Source organism: Sciurus carolinensis, chromosome X (assembly GCF_902686445.1).
Source record: "Sciurus carolinensis chromosome X, mSciCar1.2, whole genome shotgun sequence".
NCBI lineage: Eukaryota > Metazoa > Chordata > Mammalia > Rodentia > Sciuridae > Sciurus > Sciurus carolinensis.
Window position 1 is genome coordinate 55,756,824 of NC_062232.1, and position 13,947 is coordinate 55,770,770.

The 13,947-nt window shown below is 38.7% G+C and overlaps 1 protein-coding gene across 3 annotated transcripts in view; it reads right to left on the reverse strand.

Annotated features, from left to right (window-relative positions):
• The window catches only part of Hdac8 (histone deacetylase 8), a 222,296-nt gene that overhangs the window by 120,541 nt on the left and 87,808 nt on the right, over nucleotides 1-13,947 (reverse strand). For all 3 annotated transcript variants that reach the window (XM_047536457.1, XM_047536456.1, XM_047536458.1), the window contains exons 8-9: nucleotides 4,482-4,654; nucleotides 1,360-1,454 (exon numbers count right to left, since the gene is read on the reverse strand). In XM_047536457.1, coding sequence (XP_047392413.1) covers nucleotides 1,360-1,454; nucleotides 4,482-4,654 — 268 coding nt within the window. The remainder of the gene's footprint in view (nucleotides 1-1,359; nucleotides 1,455-4,481; nucleotides 4,655-13,947) is intronic.

Consider the following 13,947-nt stretch of genomic DNA (forward strand, 5'->3'; position numbering starts at 1 on the left):
GTTTATTAAAATTTTATCAATCTTTTAACATGGATGAATCTTTAGATTGCTTTCGCTTCCTAGGAACAGAACACTCACTCTCAATTCAGACTTCTACAGCTTAAAACTCCTTTCTGACATAACTTGATCAGTTTTTAAAGTCCCAGTGCTTTAAATTACAATGCAATCTGAGATATTCCCATAGCAATAACAGCAATTACATTTGTTCACAGCACTTACCTTTATATTTCATTAAGCTTCCAAATACTGAATAAAGGTAAGTCAAGTCAAGAAAAGAGACTTCTATTAACCCTGACACCAGCAAATTGTCTCAAATTATAGCATGCCTCCTATTTGTATTCTAGACATATTGAATGGTTTTTCTGAGATACATATTTATACCTCACCTATGGTTAGAAGAAAATTGGAAGGAAATTAGTTTAAGTTGTTTCTAATTTTTTTTAAAAAATAATAGTAACTTTAAAAAAATGTAATGCTCCCAAATATTACAGCTGCTGCATCTGGCAGAAATCCTAACATTATAACCAAAGCGCCATCCCTCATCCTTGGGAAATAGCTTGAGAAGGTGGGGCTGCATGTGTTAGTTTGGTATTTAAAGTCACACAGTCTAAGGTCTGTAGCTACATCCTGATCTGTGATAACATGCTTCCTGCCAGGGGTGGGGTGGTGTGGGAACAGAAAAGGTGCACCTTTGGATTAGTGATTATCAGCACATGCACAGGTCCCAGACAGCTTTCCATTACCTTGCTTTGGGAAAACTATAACAGACACCTTTGCTTTGTGAAGTCCATTTCATATGACTAAAGGAAATAGCAAGGGCTCAAATGACACATTTCACATTTTGGATGGTCCTGCCCCAAACTCTGTATGCCACTAATAGCTGGAAAAACGACAGACCTGACTGTGATTATGTGTTTCTTGAATTTTACATTAATTGAGAGACCAGGATTACCACCAAGGAACATATGCTACATACCACCTATGGCACCTCTAAAAAATAAATGAAAACCTAGCTTTCACGTTTATAAACTTGTCCCTTCTTTTTGAGGCTAGGGGATGAAAATATACACATCTTCCAAAGAGTTCTTTGTGTGAACAGGTGACCCCTTCCCACAGTCTCTGTAATTAATTGAGAAATTAAAGTTGGTTGGCCTTTGAGATCTTTTGTAAAAAAAAAAAAGGCAGAAGGTCTTGGATATTTTGGAACAAGAGTCCACTATTCTGCCAAGACAGTGTGTTATTGTTATTGAAGTGTCTCTCAACAAAACGGTATTGAGTGGTGAGGACGTGATTTTGATTAGGTGGAATGACTCAGCTCTTCCCCTTAAAGAAGAGAGAACTTGTCAGAGCCTTACTTACCTCATGATCTGGGATCTCAGAGGATAGTGTTTTCCCTAGGATGACCCCGGTCAAGTATGTCCAGCAACGAGCTGTGTTGGCAAGGTTATAGCCTCCTGTCTCCATCAAGAATTGTGAAGTTAGGAAAGAATAGTCACACAACAGCAGGAGAGGGAAGGGGGTAAGGAAGGAGAGAAAAATGTTTTAATAAAAGATCTCAAAAGACAACTCCAATTTGCAGAATTTCACCTAAACATCCTTATATGATAACCGTAAACCACCCGGTGGGCAGACTTTGGGGGACCAGTCAGATCATGCACAGTGTAGATTTGGGAATTCCAAGAACAAAAAAGATTAAAGGTACTCTTATCTCCCAACAAATGAGAACCTGAGGAATCCAAGTTGCTACATTCCATCAAGAGACATTGGCAAGACTGAGATCCCTAGAGGTGACCTACACAATGAGAAGGTTTCTGTGATGGATTTTACAAAAATTCTATAAAATAACTGTTGAATGTGATCTGTATTTTAAAGCTATTGGCAGATCTTGCCCTAAAACCATCCAGGAAAGAGAAAAGGAAAGTGCTGACAGAAACAGACTTCCTTCTTTTAATATCAGCATTCCTTTTCACCACAAAACACAAGCCTGGTGGCAGAGATCAAAGACAGTGAGATGAGGAAGGGACTGTTGATTGATGCTCTGACCCATCTCGTCAGGTCCTGTCACAGTCACCCAGCAGCCATATTACACTGGCTAATAATCAGCATATTTTTGTGCTGAATAGATGTGCTCTGCCATGCAAGCATTAGAACATTGGCCTTTAGCTAAATTCCAAGAGCATAAGGGTAAAATGGAATGATTGCCTAACCCCAATGCAGCCTAAAGGAAATAGCATCTGGTCTATTTTAGGTAGGGTGACCATATAAATTATCATCCAAAATGATATACTTTTAAGAGCAAAAGAGGACACTATTAAATCATTACACTGAAATAACATATATGAACTGGGACATATGGTCACCCTTTTCTTAAGCCAAATGGTAGCATTTGAAAGGGCTAGGATGTTGGGAATTCTGGAGTATGTCATTAAGGCTTCAACTGGGTCCACTGAAGTTTGAGGTGTGGCTGTCTCTACAAATTGTCTATGTGTTAATAAGAACTGAAGCCAGGTGAGGTGGTGCATGCCTGTAATCTCAATTACTTGGGAGGCCAAGTCAGGAAGATTGTGCGTACAAGGCCAGTCTAAGCAACTTATGAAACCCTGTCTCAAAATAAAAAATAAAAAGAGGGGAACTGGGATTGTAGCTCAGTGGTGGAGCATTTGCCTAGCATGTGTGAGGCACTGCATTCTATCCTCAGCAACACATAATAAATAAATAAATAAATAAATAAATAAACAAAATACAATAAAGGTATCATGTCAACCTACAACTAAAAAAAAAAAATTTAAAAAAAGAGCTGGGATATAGTTCAGTGGTAGAGTACCTGTGGGTTCAATCCCCAGTATTAAAAAAATGAGAATTTCAGTTAAATATTATGGTTATTACTTTAAACAGCATTGACTTGGAAAAAAATCTGAATTTATAAGAGACTTATTTGGCGTGGCTATTTAATTTTAAAAAAGAGTCCTATAAGCTTTGCTTAAGTAATAAGGTGTCTCTGATATGCGTATAGTATGATGTGATTTGCAAAGATTCAATTTATGCACAGACATTCTCAGGAATATACATATTACATAAGAAGAGTTATACTTACATATTCAAAAGCCCAAACTGTGGGATGAGAAAGCAAAAGGGCTTTAGAGAATGCTAATAGTGGAGGCTGTAGCCTCGGACAAAAATTTCTCACAGATGTATGTTGCAGAAAGGTCTTTTATTCTCCCTTGCTGTACCTGTATCATAATCACCATCCTTAGTGCCATCAAGGAAAGTAATATATCATGCAGGGCTTATCAATTTTATCTTTTTCTTGAGTTGAAGTTAATATATTTCTTGCCAGCATTTCATAAGAGGATGTCTCTTGTAAGTCCTTTAATTTTGATCCCTCTTGGGTTTCAGGCTGCCAAAGGACCAGGTTTGTGTATTTGTGTTGAATGCTCACTCATTTACATAAGGCCTCCTCAGGATTTCCCCTAATTTGGTTTTTATAAAAGATTGACAAAACAACCAAGTATTAACTCCTCCATTATATATATTTTAAGCTCAATTTGTATGATCATATTATTTTTGCATACCACTCTATTCATCCAGTGAAATAAAGATTGTGCCAGGTAGGTAGATAGAAGGTCCTAAGCAAGGCATCCTCAAAGGTGGTTAAGACTGTAAAAGCTTCCTTTTTCAAATGTATAAATGCTTCTATTGAAGAGACCCACCTACCTTCTGGTTAAATATTATATTATTATGTAAATACATATGAAAGACAAGAATGCCTGAGAGATTCTGGATGTCTCAGTTTTGCTTCATTATAACAAAACCATTTTTTTCAATACTGGGCATTGAACTCAGGGTCTCACACATGCTAGTCAAACACTCTGCCACTGGCCACATCCCCAGTCCTCAAACTGTTTTTTGGGGAGTCATTCTTGCATGCACCTTAGATAACTAATGCACATGATTAATACTGATATATGAGTAGAGTTAGAATTTCAGCATTGTTTCCAAAATATGATTACTAGAGCTGAGAATTAAAGACTACACTGAAAAAAGATGGATCAAAGTCTATTGGGGTGTTAACACCCTCTTTTTATGATCTATAGTAATGTGCATGTTTTTCTTCTTCTCCTTCTCTTTCTTTTATTTGGTGTGAGTAATACTGGGGATGGAACCAGGTCCTTGCACATGCTAGGCAAGTTCTCTACCATTAAACCATACCCCAGCTCCTGAGGTAGTCTTTAACCAAAGGATATTTGGAATTAAAACAGACTCCAGTGTGACAAGGAGTCAATGCACAGGTCAAGCTGAGGAGAACTGTGTCAGAGTATTTCCTTATGCTGAACTGTGGAGGTGGCAGAGTTCATTGACTCCAGCTTTGGGGTCATAGGCAGGTTGATATTATCTAATAAGGCCAAATTTTCTTCTGTGCCAACAGACAAAATGTGGGAGAAAGGCTATGAATTCTCAGGGTGACGTTCCTTTGTACTCACCTCCTCCTAAAATGAGTGTAGCCAATTGCCACTGAAGGATGTACTTGAGACACTTGCCAATTCCCACTGGAGTCATGTTAAAGGAGCACATGGGATCCCCAGCTATTGTATCAGCTCCCAGCTGTAAGACCACTGCTTTGGGATTAAAGGCTTGGTATACCTCCTTTAGTATACTGCAGGAAAGAGAAAAGATACAAAATATCAGAAAACTATAGATGGGTTTGGTCCAGGGGCTAGTGGTGGTGGCGGGGAGGCAAATTGGAGTCATAGTCTAATCAGCTAACATCTGAGGAAAAGGGAACATAACCTGTCAATTTCACTGAAATTTCTACCTAGAAAGGATGAATCAGAGTAAATGTGAATTGCACTTTTTTAAAACCTGACTTACAAAATAATATCCTACCTCCAATTTTTTCCACCAAGGAACAAAGTTGCCCTTCTGTTTTAGAACTCAGACTTCCTTGAAATATTCATATTAATAACACTTCAACAACCATAACACACAGTACATTTATTCCATTTTAAAGTCTGGATAAATAAAACATATACATTGAATATTAAGGATTCTTTCTGGTAATTTAAGATGGCAATCCCACTTGGAGTCAATCACCTAATTCTTAGTGGGGGCTGGGGGCAAAAAGTATAAGCTTTGAAAGCCTAGATGGTATCACTTACTTTTTATTATGCAAAAGGACTTGAGGGTAATGAAATGCAGTCCTCCCCAATGCATATGTAACCAGGGTATTATAAAGAAGGGAACTATAACAACTGATCTAAAATTATAAATCTGAAAGCACCCTAAATGAACAAGTTGCTGTGGGTAATACCGAGCATAATTTTGGGTGGAATCATTCAATGATATAGAATCAGCCTACCTGCTTTTTTCAACAGTGAGAAGTCTTATAGATGAAAAGAAAGATGTCAATGTGATAGGTGACCTTAGTCAGGCTTCCAATATAATCATTAATTGAACACTGACAATGTCCAGAATGCATTCCTAGGAGTCATAAGGTCCTTGCTCTCAAGGGGCTTACAATCTACTTTCCAGACAAAACATATACCAGTCCTCAAGGGCCTGAGGAACTCTTACAGAGACACATAAACAAGTGCAAATTAACATACTTCAGAGTTGAGAAAATACAGAGTCAAAAAGTGATCAAAAATGTTGAGGTCAATGACCCTCTCATAATCAACATGTCAAATCACACCAGTGCAGAAAACCCAGAAAAATCCCAGATCCTTCTGAAACAGAAAAAGGAATTCAGGGATATAAAATGCTGTCTTTCCCAATTCATACCCAGGGCATTGAAACTATTGACTAGGGTTCAGCAACAGAGGCAGTCTTTGACTCAAAGCACTGTTTTGTTTTGATTTCTCATCCACACAGACAAATATTGAGTGATGGTAGAGATTATAAGAATATTATAAAAATTATGACATATGATCCTTAATACAAGGATACTTGGGCTTATTCTCTCTTTCATGTGCTTATCTCCTGGGTGCAGAGGGAAGATAAGCCACCTGAATAGTTTAGACAACATTTATTGAACATCTACACAAACAGAGCACCCTATTAGCTGCTTCTGGGAGACACAGAGGAAGGCGTGATGTCTGTTCTAAAAAGGTTTCCAGCAAAGGGGGAGAAAGGGGAGGCAAGCAAGACTACCATTCTTTTCATTCATTCTTTTCCTCATAATGAGGGTCCACTATGTGCCCAGCATGTAACTGTACCAGATGCTGCAGGAATCAGGATGAATATGGCACAGGTTCTATCTTCCTGTAGCCCAGGATAGAAGGGAAGACACAGACTACGGCAATAAATAATTAAAACACAAGAATAAATGAAGTGTCAGAGATGGCATGGAGGAGAGAGTACTCAACTTTTCTAGACGATGCTAGAAGAGGCTCTGCAGAGGTAACTCTTGACTTAGGTCCAAAAGGATGAGAAGTACTACAATGAGCCAACTCAACATGGTTAGAATGAAATAGAGTGATAACAACAATTCCTGGTGAGGATGTGGAGAAAATAGATCACACATATCTTGCTGGTGGGAATGTAAAATGGTATAGTCACTCTGGAAAATACTTTAGCAGTTCCTGTCAAAACTAAAAATAGACTTGCCATACAAGCCAGCATTGCACTCTTGGGCAATTTATTCCAGAGAAATTAAGATTTATTTTCATGTAGGAACTTGTACATGAATGTACATCTTTACTTGTAATAGCCCCAAATCGGAATAACCCAGATGTACTTCAATGGATAAATGGTTAAACAAAGTAGTACATCCGTACCAGAGGAATATTGCTCATCAATAAGAAGAAACAAACTACTGATACACAAATAAAATGAATAGAATTAAAGGTAATTATGCTGGGTGAGTAAGGTCAATCTCAAAAGAACATACACTGCACAATTCCACCTATATGATATTGTAAAATAATAACTTATAGAGATGAGGATCAGATTAGTGGATAGGAGGGGTTAGGGATGGTGTGACTATAAAGATACAGCATGAGAGAGCCTTGTGGTGAGGGTATAGTTTTGTATCTTGATTGTCGTTGTGGTTATAAAAGGCTACACATGTTATAAAATCACATGGAAACATACACACATACACATGCACATGCACACATAAACTGGTGAAATCTGAATACAATCTATAGGTTGTACCCAAATCAACCTTTTGGTTGTGATGCTATTCTATAATTTTGCAAGATGTCAACACTGGAGGAAGCTGGAGGAGGAATACTTGTGACTTCCTTGTACATTTATTTGCAGCCTCATGAATTTGTGATTATTTTCCAATAATTTTTTTTCAATTTGGTACTGGGTATTCAATCCAGGGGTACTTTACCACTGAGCTACATTCCCAGCCCTTTTAATTTTTATTTTGAGACAGGGTCTTACTAAGTTTCTGAGACTGGTCTTGAACTTGGAACTCTTGTCTCAGCCTTCCAATTTCCTGGGATTACAGGTCTGTGCCACTTTTCCTGGCTTCTCTAATGAAAGGTTTTTTAAAAAGCAAAGGAGAAGAGCTTGGGGTGCAGGATCAGTGGTAGAGTGTTTTCCTACCATGTACAAGGCCCTCAGTTCCATCCTCAGCAACCGCACACAAAAGAACAAACACACGAGAAGTTTATAGGCACTTCGGGTAAAGTTTGTGGAGTAGGACATAGGGATGGTTGTGGGATTAATAGCAGGGGATGATGTTCAGAGAAGAAGTGTGTGTGCAGAAACATGCAGGCAGGGAGGGAACAGAGAGTGAAGGATCAGGCTAGTGAAGTAAATGTGGGTGGGTAGGTATTACGAGTTTGGATTTTTATCTAAAAGGTATGAAATGTCTCAAACATTGCATGTGCATGTATGTGTATAGGTGCATGCATGTGTGTTGGGGCATGATTAAATTTCTATTTAAAGATTACTGAGCTCTAGGGTAGGGTACTCTACAGGTTGGTCAGGGATTTTGCAACCATCCAGGTGGATGAATGGATGAAGAGGAAGAGATGGATTTGGAAGATAAACTTCCATGATTGAATTTATAATAGAATCATACAGAGTGACACATGAGAAAAGGATACACCTATGATGTTTATGACTGTTTGGTAATTAGGAGAGAGGAAAGGATAAAGGAAGGGAGGTGTTTCAGGAAAGTCATTTTAATTATAGCTAGGTAAGGAAAATGAGTCCTCAAGGAGTTCTGATGAATCAGACTCTGGATGGGTAGAGAAAAGGGTAATTAGAAGCTTAGAAAAAGTTAGGACACTTAGTATATAAAGGAAACTTCAAAGCAACTGGTAGTGAGGACAGCTTACAGAGGGCTGGGTGGTGGACAATCATAAATTCAAGACTGCTGTTTTCATTTGATTTGACAACCAAATGGGAACCCCTGGAGAAGTATAAGTACTGATGTTTCTGAAATGATAATTAGGAACTCTGACTTTTTGCTGTTGCTTGTAAGGCCAGAGAGAGAAAGTATGGAAGCAGAGGAATTGGCGAAAATACTACTGAAGCATTCTAGCATGAGAACAACAGGAAGCAAGGCAAGGTAGATATAGAAAAAATTGAGAAGGCTAGGTGACAGGGGAGGGGAGGAGAGGAGGGTCAAAGGAGAAAACATACTGTGCCCCTTTCTACAGAACTGCCAGGAGAAGAAGAGAGAAATGGCCACTTTCAAATCCAGTTATCAATCTCTTCTCTTTTGAAGTCAATGTCATTTGCTCATACTATTCAAATACTGTCAAAGTTCTTATCTATAGACCCACAATGTATTCTTCCAGCTCCCTTGAAGATTTTAGCACCTGGTTCATAATTTTTTTCTTTCTCTTTCCTTGTCATGGTTCTCTGCTGTTCAGTATTCATTCACTCACTAAAACTTTGATTCCAGCACCTAAAGTTCCCTATGCTGGAGACCAGAGATACAGAAATAAACCAAATCCAAGGGGTTTATGGTCCAGTAGGGGAAGAAAACAGGAAAACTATCAATTATGATAAGTGCTATAATATTAATTCACTCATTCATCCATCCATCCAACAAATGCTAGTTCATTGGTTACCATATGCCAAGCATGAGGTTGAAAAATGGGTTTATTCTATGTAATGAAAGAGACCTGCTCTTTCTCCAGGGACTGTCCTAATCTTCTCATATCACAGTTTCTTTACCTTTCCAACTGCACTTCACTTTAGTTATTCCCAAGCATGGTCACACTTCAGGGTCCAATATGGAAACACTTGGAATTGCTTTACTTCTAAGACCCTGGACTCTGAACTACTTTCTCTGCTTACGGTTTTTATCTTTCCATGTCTCTTATTGCACTTGCTCTTTATTCTCATAATAACTCCTATTCCCTAGTCTTTTTCCTACTTCCTAAGTCCACTAGCCTATTTTTTTTAATTGTTTTTGGCAGTACTGGAGATTGATCCTAGGGCCTTGCACATGCTAGTCAAGTGCTCTACTACTGAGCTACATTCCCAACCATTTTTATTATAAGACAGGGTCATGTTAAGTTGTCCAGGCTGGCCTGAAACTTGGGATCCTCCTGCCTCAGCCTCCAGAGTAGCTATGTTTAATCTTTTGAGCAACTGCCAGGCTGATTTCCATAGTGGCTATACCATTTTACTTTCCCATCAGCAATGATTGAGTGTTCAAATTTCTCGTCCTCGCCAACACTTATTTTCAGTTTTGTTTTGAATTAATTATAGCCATTGTAGTGGGTGTGAAGTGGTACCACCGTGGCTCCCTGGGAATTGAACCCAGGGCCTCCTATATGTTAGACAAGTGCTTTACCACTGAGTTACACTCCCTTTCTTCATTGTAGTCTTGATTTGCATTTTCCTGATGACTAAAGAAGTTGAGTATCATTTCTTGTTCTTATTGGTCATCTGCATATCTACTTTAAAACAGTATCTATTTTAATCATTTGCCCACTTTTAAACTGGGTTCTTTTTAATATTGAGTTGTAAGAGTTCTTGATATATTCTAGATACAAGTATATTATCAAACCTATGATTCGCAAATATTTATCCCATTCTCTGGGTTATCTTTGCACATTCTTGATAATGTCCTTTGAAGCCCAAAAGTTTTCAATTTTGACAAAATCCATTTTACTTATTTTTTCTTTTGTTGCTTGATTTTGGTGTCATATTTAAGAGACTATTACCTAACCCAAAGTCATGAAAATTTACATCTGTGTTTTTTCTAAGAGTTTAATAGTATTTAGCTCTTTTATTTATATCTTTGATCTAAGTTAACTTTTGTATATGGTATGATTTAAGGGTCTAACATTCTTTTGCATGCTGATATCCAGTTGTCCCAGAGCCATTTGTTTAAAAGATTGTCTCTTGCCCCACTAATTGATCTTGGCCCCTTTGTATAAAATCAGTTGATTGCAAATGTGGGAATCTATTTTTTGTCTCTGAACTCTGATCTATATGTCTGTCCTTATGCCAGCACCATACTGTCTTGATTACTATAGCTTTGTAGTAAGTTTTGAAGTTAGCAAACGTGAGTTTTCCATCTTTGTCCTTCTTTTCAAGATTGATTGGCTATTCTGGTTTGAATTTTCATATAAATTTTAGGATCAGCCTGTCAATTCGTGCAGAGAAGTCAGCTGTGATTTCCAGCTCCATTTCAACCATGCTAAACCTGTCATCTTACCTCTTCTATTCACTATCTCTGTTAATGATATCCATTCTTTCAGTCACTCATATTCAAAATTTTACCGCCTGTTTTAGTCAGTTGTTTTGCTGCTGTGACTAAAATACCTGACCAGAACAACTGTGGAGGAGGCAAAGTTTATTTGAGGGCTCATGGTTTCAGAGGTCTCAATCCATAGACAGCAGATTCCATTTCTTGGGGCTTGAGGTAAGACAGAACATCATGATGGAAGAGGGTGGCAGTGGGAAACAGCTCACATGATGATCAAGAATCAGAGAGAGACTCCACACTCCAGATACAAAATATATACCTCATAGCCAGGCTCCCAATGAACCACTTCCTCCAGCCACACCCACCTCCCTCCAGTTACCACTCAGTTAATACCATCAGGGCTTAATTTTTCACTGATCAGGTCAAGACTATAACCTAGTCATTTCTCCTCCAAATCTTCTTGCATTGTCTCACACAATGCAAGCTTTTGTGGGATGCCACATCTAAACCATAACACAGTCCTTTATGATTCTTCCCTAACCCAGAGTCCTCTTCAATTAACAGTCTTTCACATCTCTTTCTCTCTCCCATTCCCTCCTCTCCACTCCCACTGCAGTACTCAAATCTAGCCTTTATGACCTTCTTTGTGGATTACACCAATAGCTTCCTATTTAGCTTCCTATTTAGTTTCCCTACCTCAAGTGTCTTCCCTCTCCAATCCATCACACACACTACCATCAGATTAATCTTACTTAGGGATAGTTTTGATCAAGTCACTTCCTTACTCAAAATGCTTCATGCCCCTTCACAATTGTCTTTAGATATCACTTAAAATTATTAGGCTATGATCCAAAATACTTCATGAATTGACTCTGGCCTCTATTTTTAAATCTTATGTTTTTAATAACCCCTTGCCTATATTATTCTATAGGCAAACTGAACTCTCCATTGTTCACCTCACTCACCTTACCTTTTTTTTTACAAGTAGGCCTTCTGTCATACTTGTAAGTATGAGAGAATGTTACCTTTCTACAAGTCTATTATAGTCATTCTTCATAGAGTAACTCAAATTCCTCTCTTCTGTGAAAGAAAATGATAAAAATAGCCACTAATATTTGGTGAGCACTTCATTTAAAGCAGAGCACTATTCTATGTTACTTAATATGTACTGGCACATTTAACCCTTATAACAATTTATAAGATAGGTATTATCATTAATCCTATTTTACAGATGGGGAAACTGCAGCAGTAAGAGAATAAGAAATCTATACAGCAAGCTGGGTATGGTGGCACATGCCTGTAATCCCAGTGGCTCAGGAGGCTGAGGAAAGAGTATCATAAGTTCAAAGCCAGTTTCAGCAACTTAGCAAGGCCCTAAGCAACTTAGCAACACCTTGTTTCTAAATTAGATATTAAAAAGGGTTGGGGATGTGGCTCAGTGGTTAAGCACCCCTGGGTTAAATCCCTGGTACCAAAGAAGAAGAAGAAGGAGGAGGAGGAGGAGGAGGAGGAGGAGGAGGAGGAGAAGAAGAAGAAGAAGAAGAAGAAGAAGAAGAAGAAGAAGAACAAGAACAAGAAGAAGAAGAAGAAGAAGAAGAAGAAGGAGAGGAGAAATCATCTGTACAGCACCACATGGTGTCAGAGTGCATCCTCTAAACCACTACAAATCTACCTGCTTCCCTGACTTCCTGAGCCACTGTGCATCAGGTCCTTTGCCAGCCACTTCATTAGCATTATTTCACAAAACAGCGGCCACCAATGTCATTATTTTTTTCAGTGTTAATCTTCTCAAGCAAGCTCTGATCTTATTTATTATTCCCTCATTCTGAAATCTTCACTGGCTCCCCTCATGCTTACAGAATATAGCACAAATTTTCATGGCTTAGAATTCCAGCTCCTCCATGAGGTGGTTCCCACCCTCTTTTCCAACCTTTGCAACTTCTCCCTCTCATGCACTTTACAGTCCAGCCAAACTAAACCGCTGCTATTCTTTGTACATAGCTCAGACTCTCCTGACTTTGATCTTACCATACCCTCTGTGTAGAACATCCTTCCTTACAATTTCTGTGTATTCAAACTTGACCCAGATTTTATAAACGTGCATACATATTCACACACTGCATAAAGATACCATAATTAGGTACCCTTTAGAACCCAGATCAAATGTTACCTCCTCAATTAAGCCTTTCTCTGAAGTTTTTACTCCCTTTGAATGCCCACAGCATCCTAAATCTTATGGTTCTTACAACTTTGTATTTTTCATTTTATTCAAATGTGTGTGAATATGAAAATCAATCTCTAAATCTGTCTATCATTTTAAAGTTTCCACCAACTTCCTTGAGGGTAGAATCAATACTTTACACATAGCAGGCATTCAATAAATAGTCATTAAGTGAATAAGTGAATGAAATACCACTCCAGATTGCTTTTGGGAAAGTTTCCCTAACCACTGTTAACAGTACTGTTTGTTATACTGCAAATCATTAATTTTAGGTTTTGTGAAAGCATAAAATCTCTTCCCCAGAAAGGAGGAGGAGGACAAGCATCTCATTACACTACATTAGTTAAACTTCCCCATAAACACACAAGACATTCATTTGAAATGCAGTTTTCTTGATGAGAAACCTGATCCCTCAGTCTTCAGCAGTCTGGTTTTCCAGGGAGGCTATGCAAATGAGGAAGAGAAGCCAGGCAGCTGCTCCTTCAGGCCTTGATTTGGGGGAGGGGGTTGGTGACTGAGAAGGATAAGAGCCAGGGGTGACGACATTCATGGTGCTTTTAGGTAAGAGAAAAAACCCCAAACGAAATCACAGAGATATTCTCTTGTCTTCTAGTCCAGCAGGGTGGACCACAACTTTTGCTGTGTGCTCTTGAGATCGTTCACTGGTGCCATTTTCCCCTCTAATACAAAGGGATGGATATGTGTGTGCGCTTTTTTCAAAAATATAATTTAAATACTAAACTGGGTGCAGTGACACACTGCTGTAATCCCAGCGACTGAGGCTGAGGCAGGGGTATCTCAAATTTGAGGCCAGCCTTAGCAATTTAGTAAAAGTCTATTCAAAATTTTAGAAAAGGGGGCAGTAGATGTAGCTCAGTGGCAGAGCACCCTTGGGTTCAATCCGCAATAGAAAAAAAAATTCTGAAAGACTCATCCCAGGGCAATGGGATGCCAGCGTGATATTTATAGCAGCCTTAATCAGTGCTGCTGGTGGGGGAATGGCAATCCTAACTTGTCTCTCTAGCCAGACCTCTGATGCTGGGAGCAGGTACTCTCTCACTTTCTAGCTTGCATTCCAGCATGGGCCAGCTTTGCATCT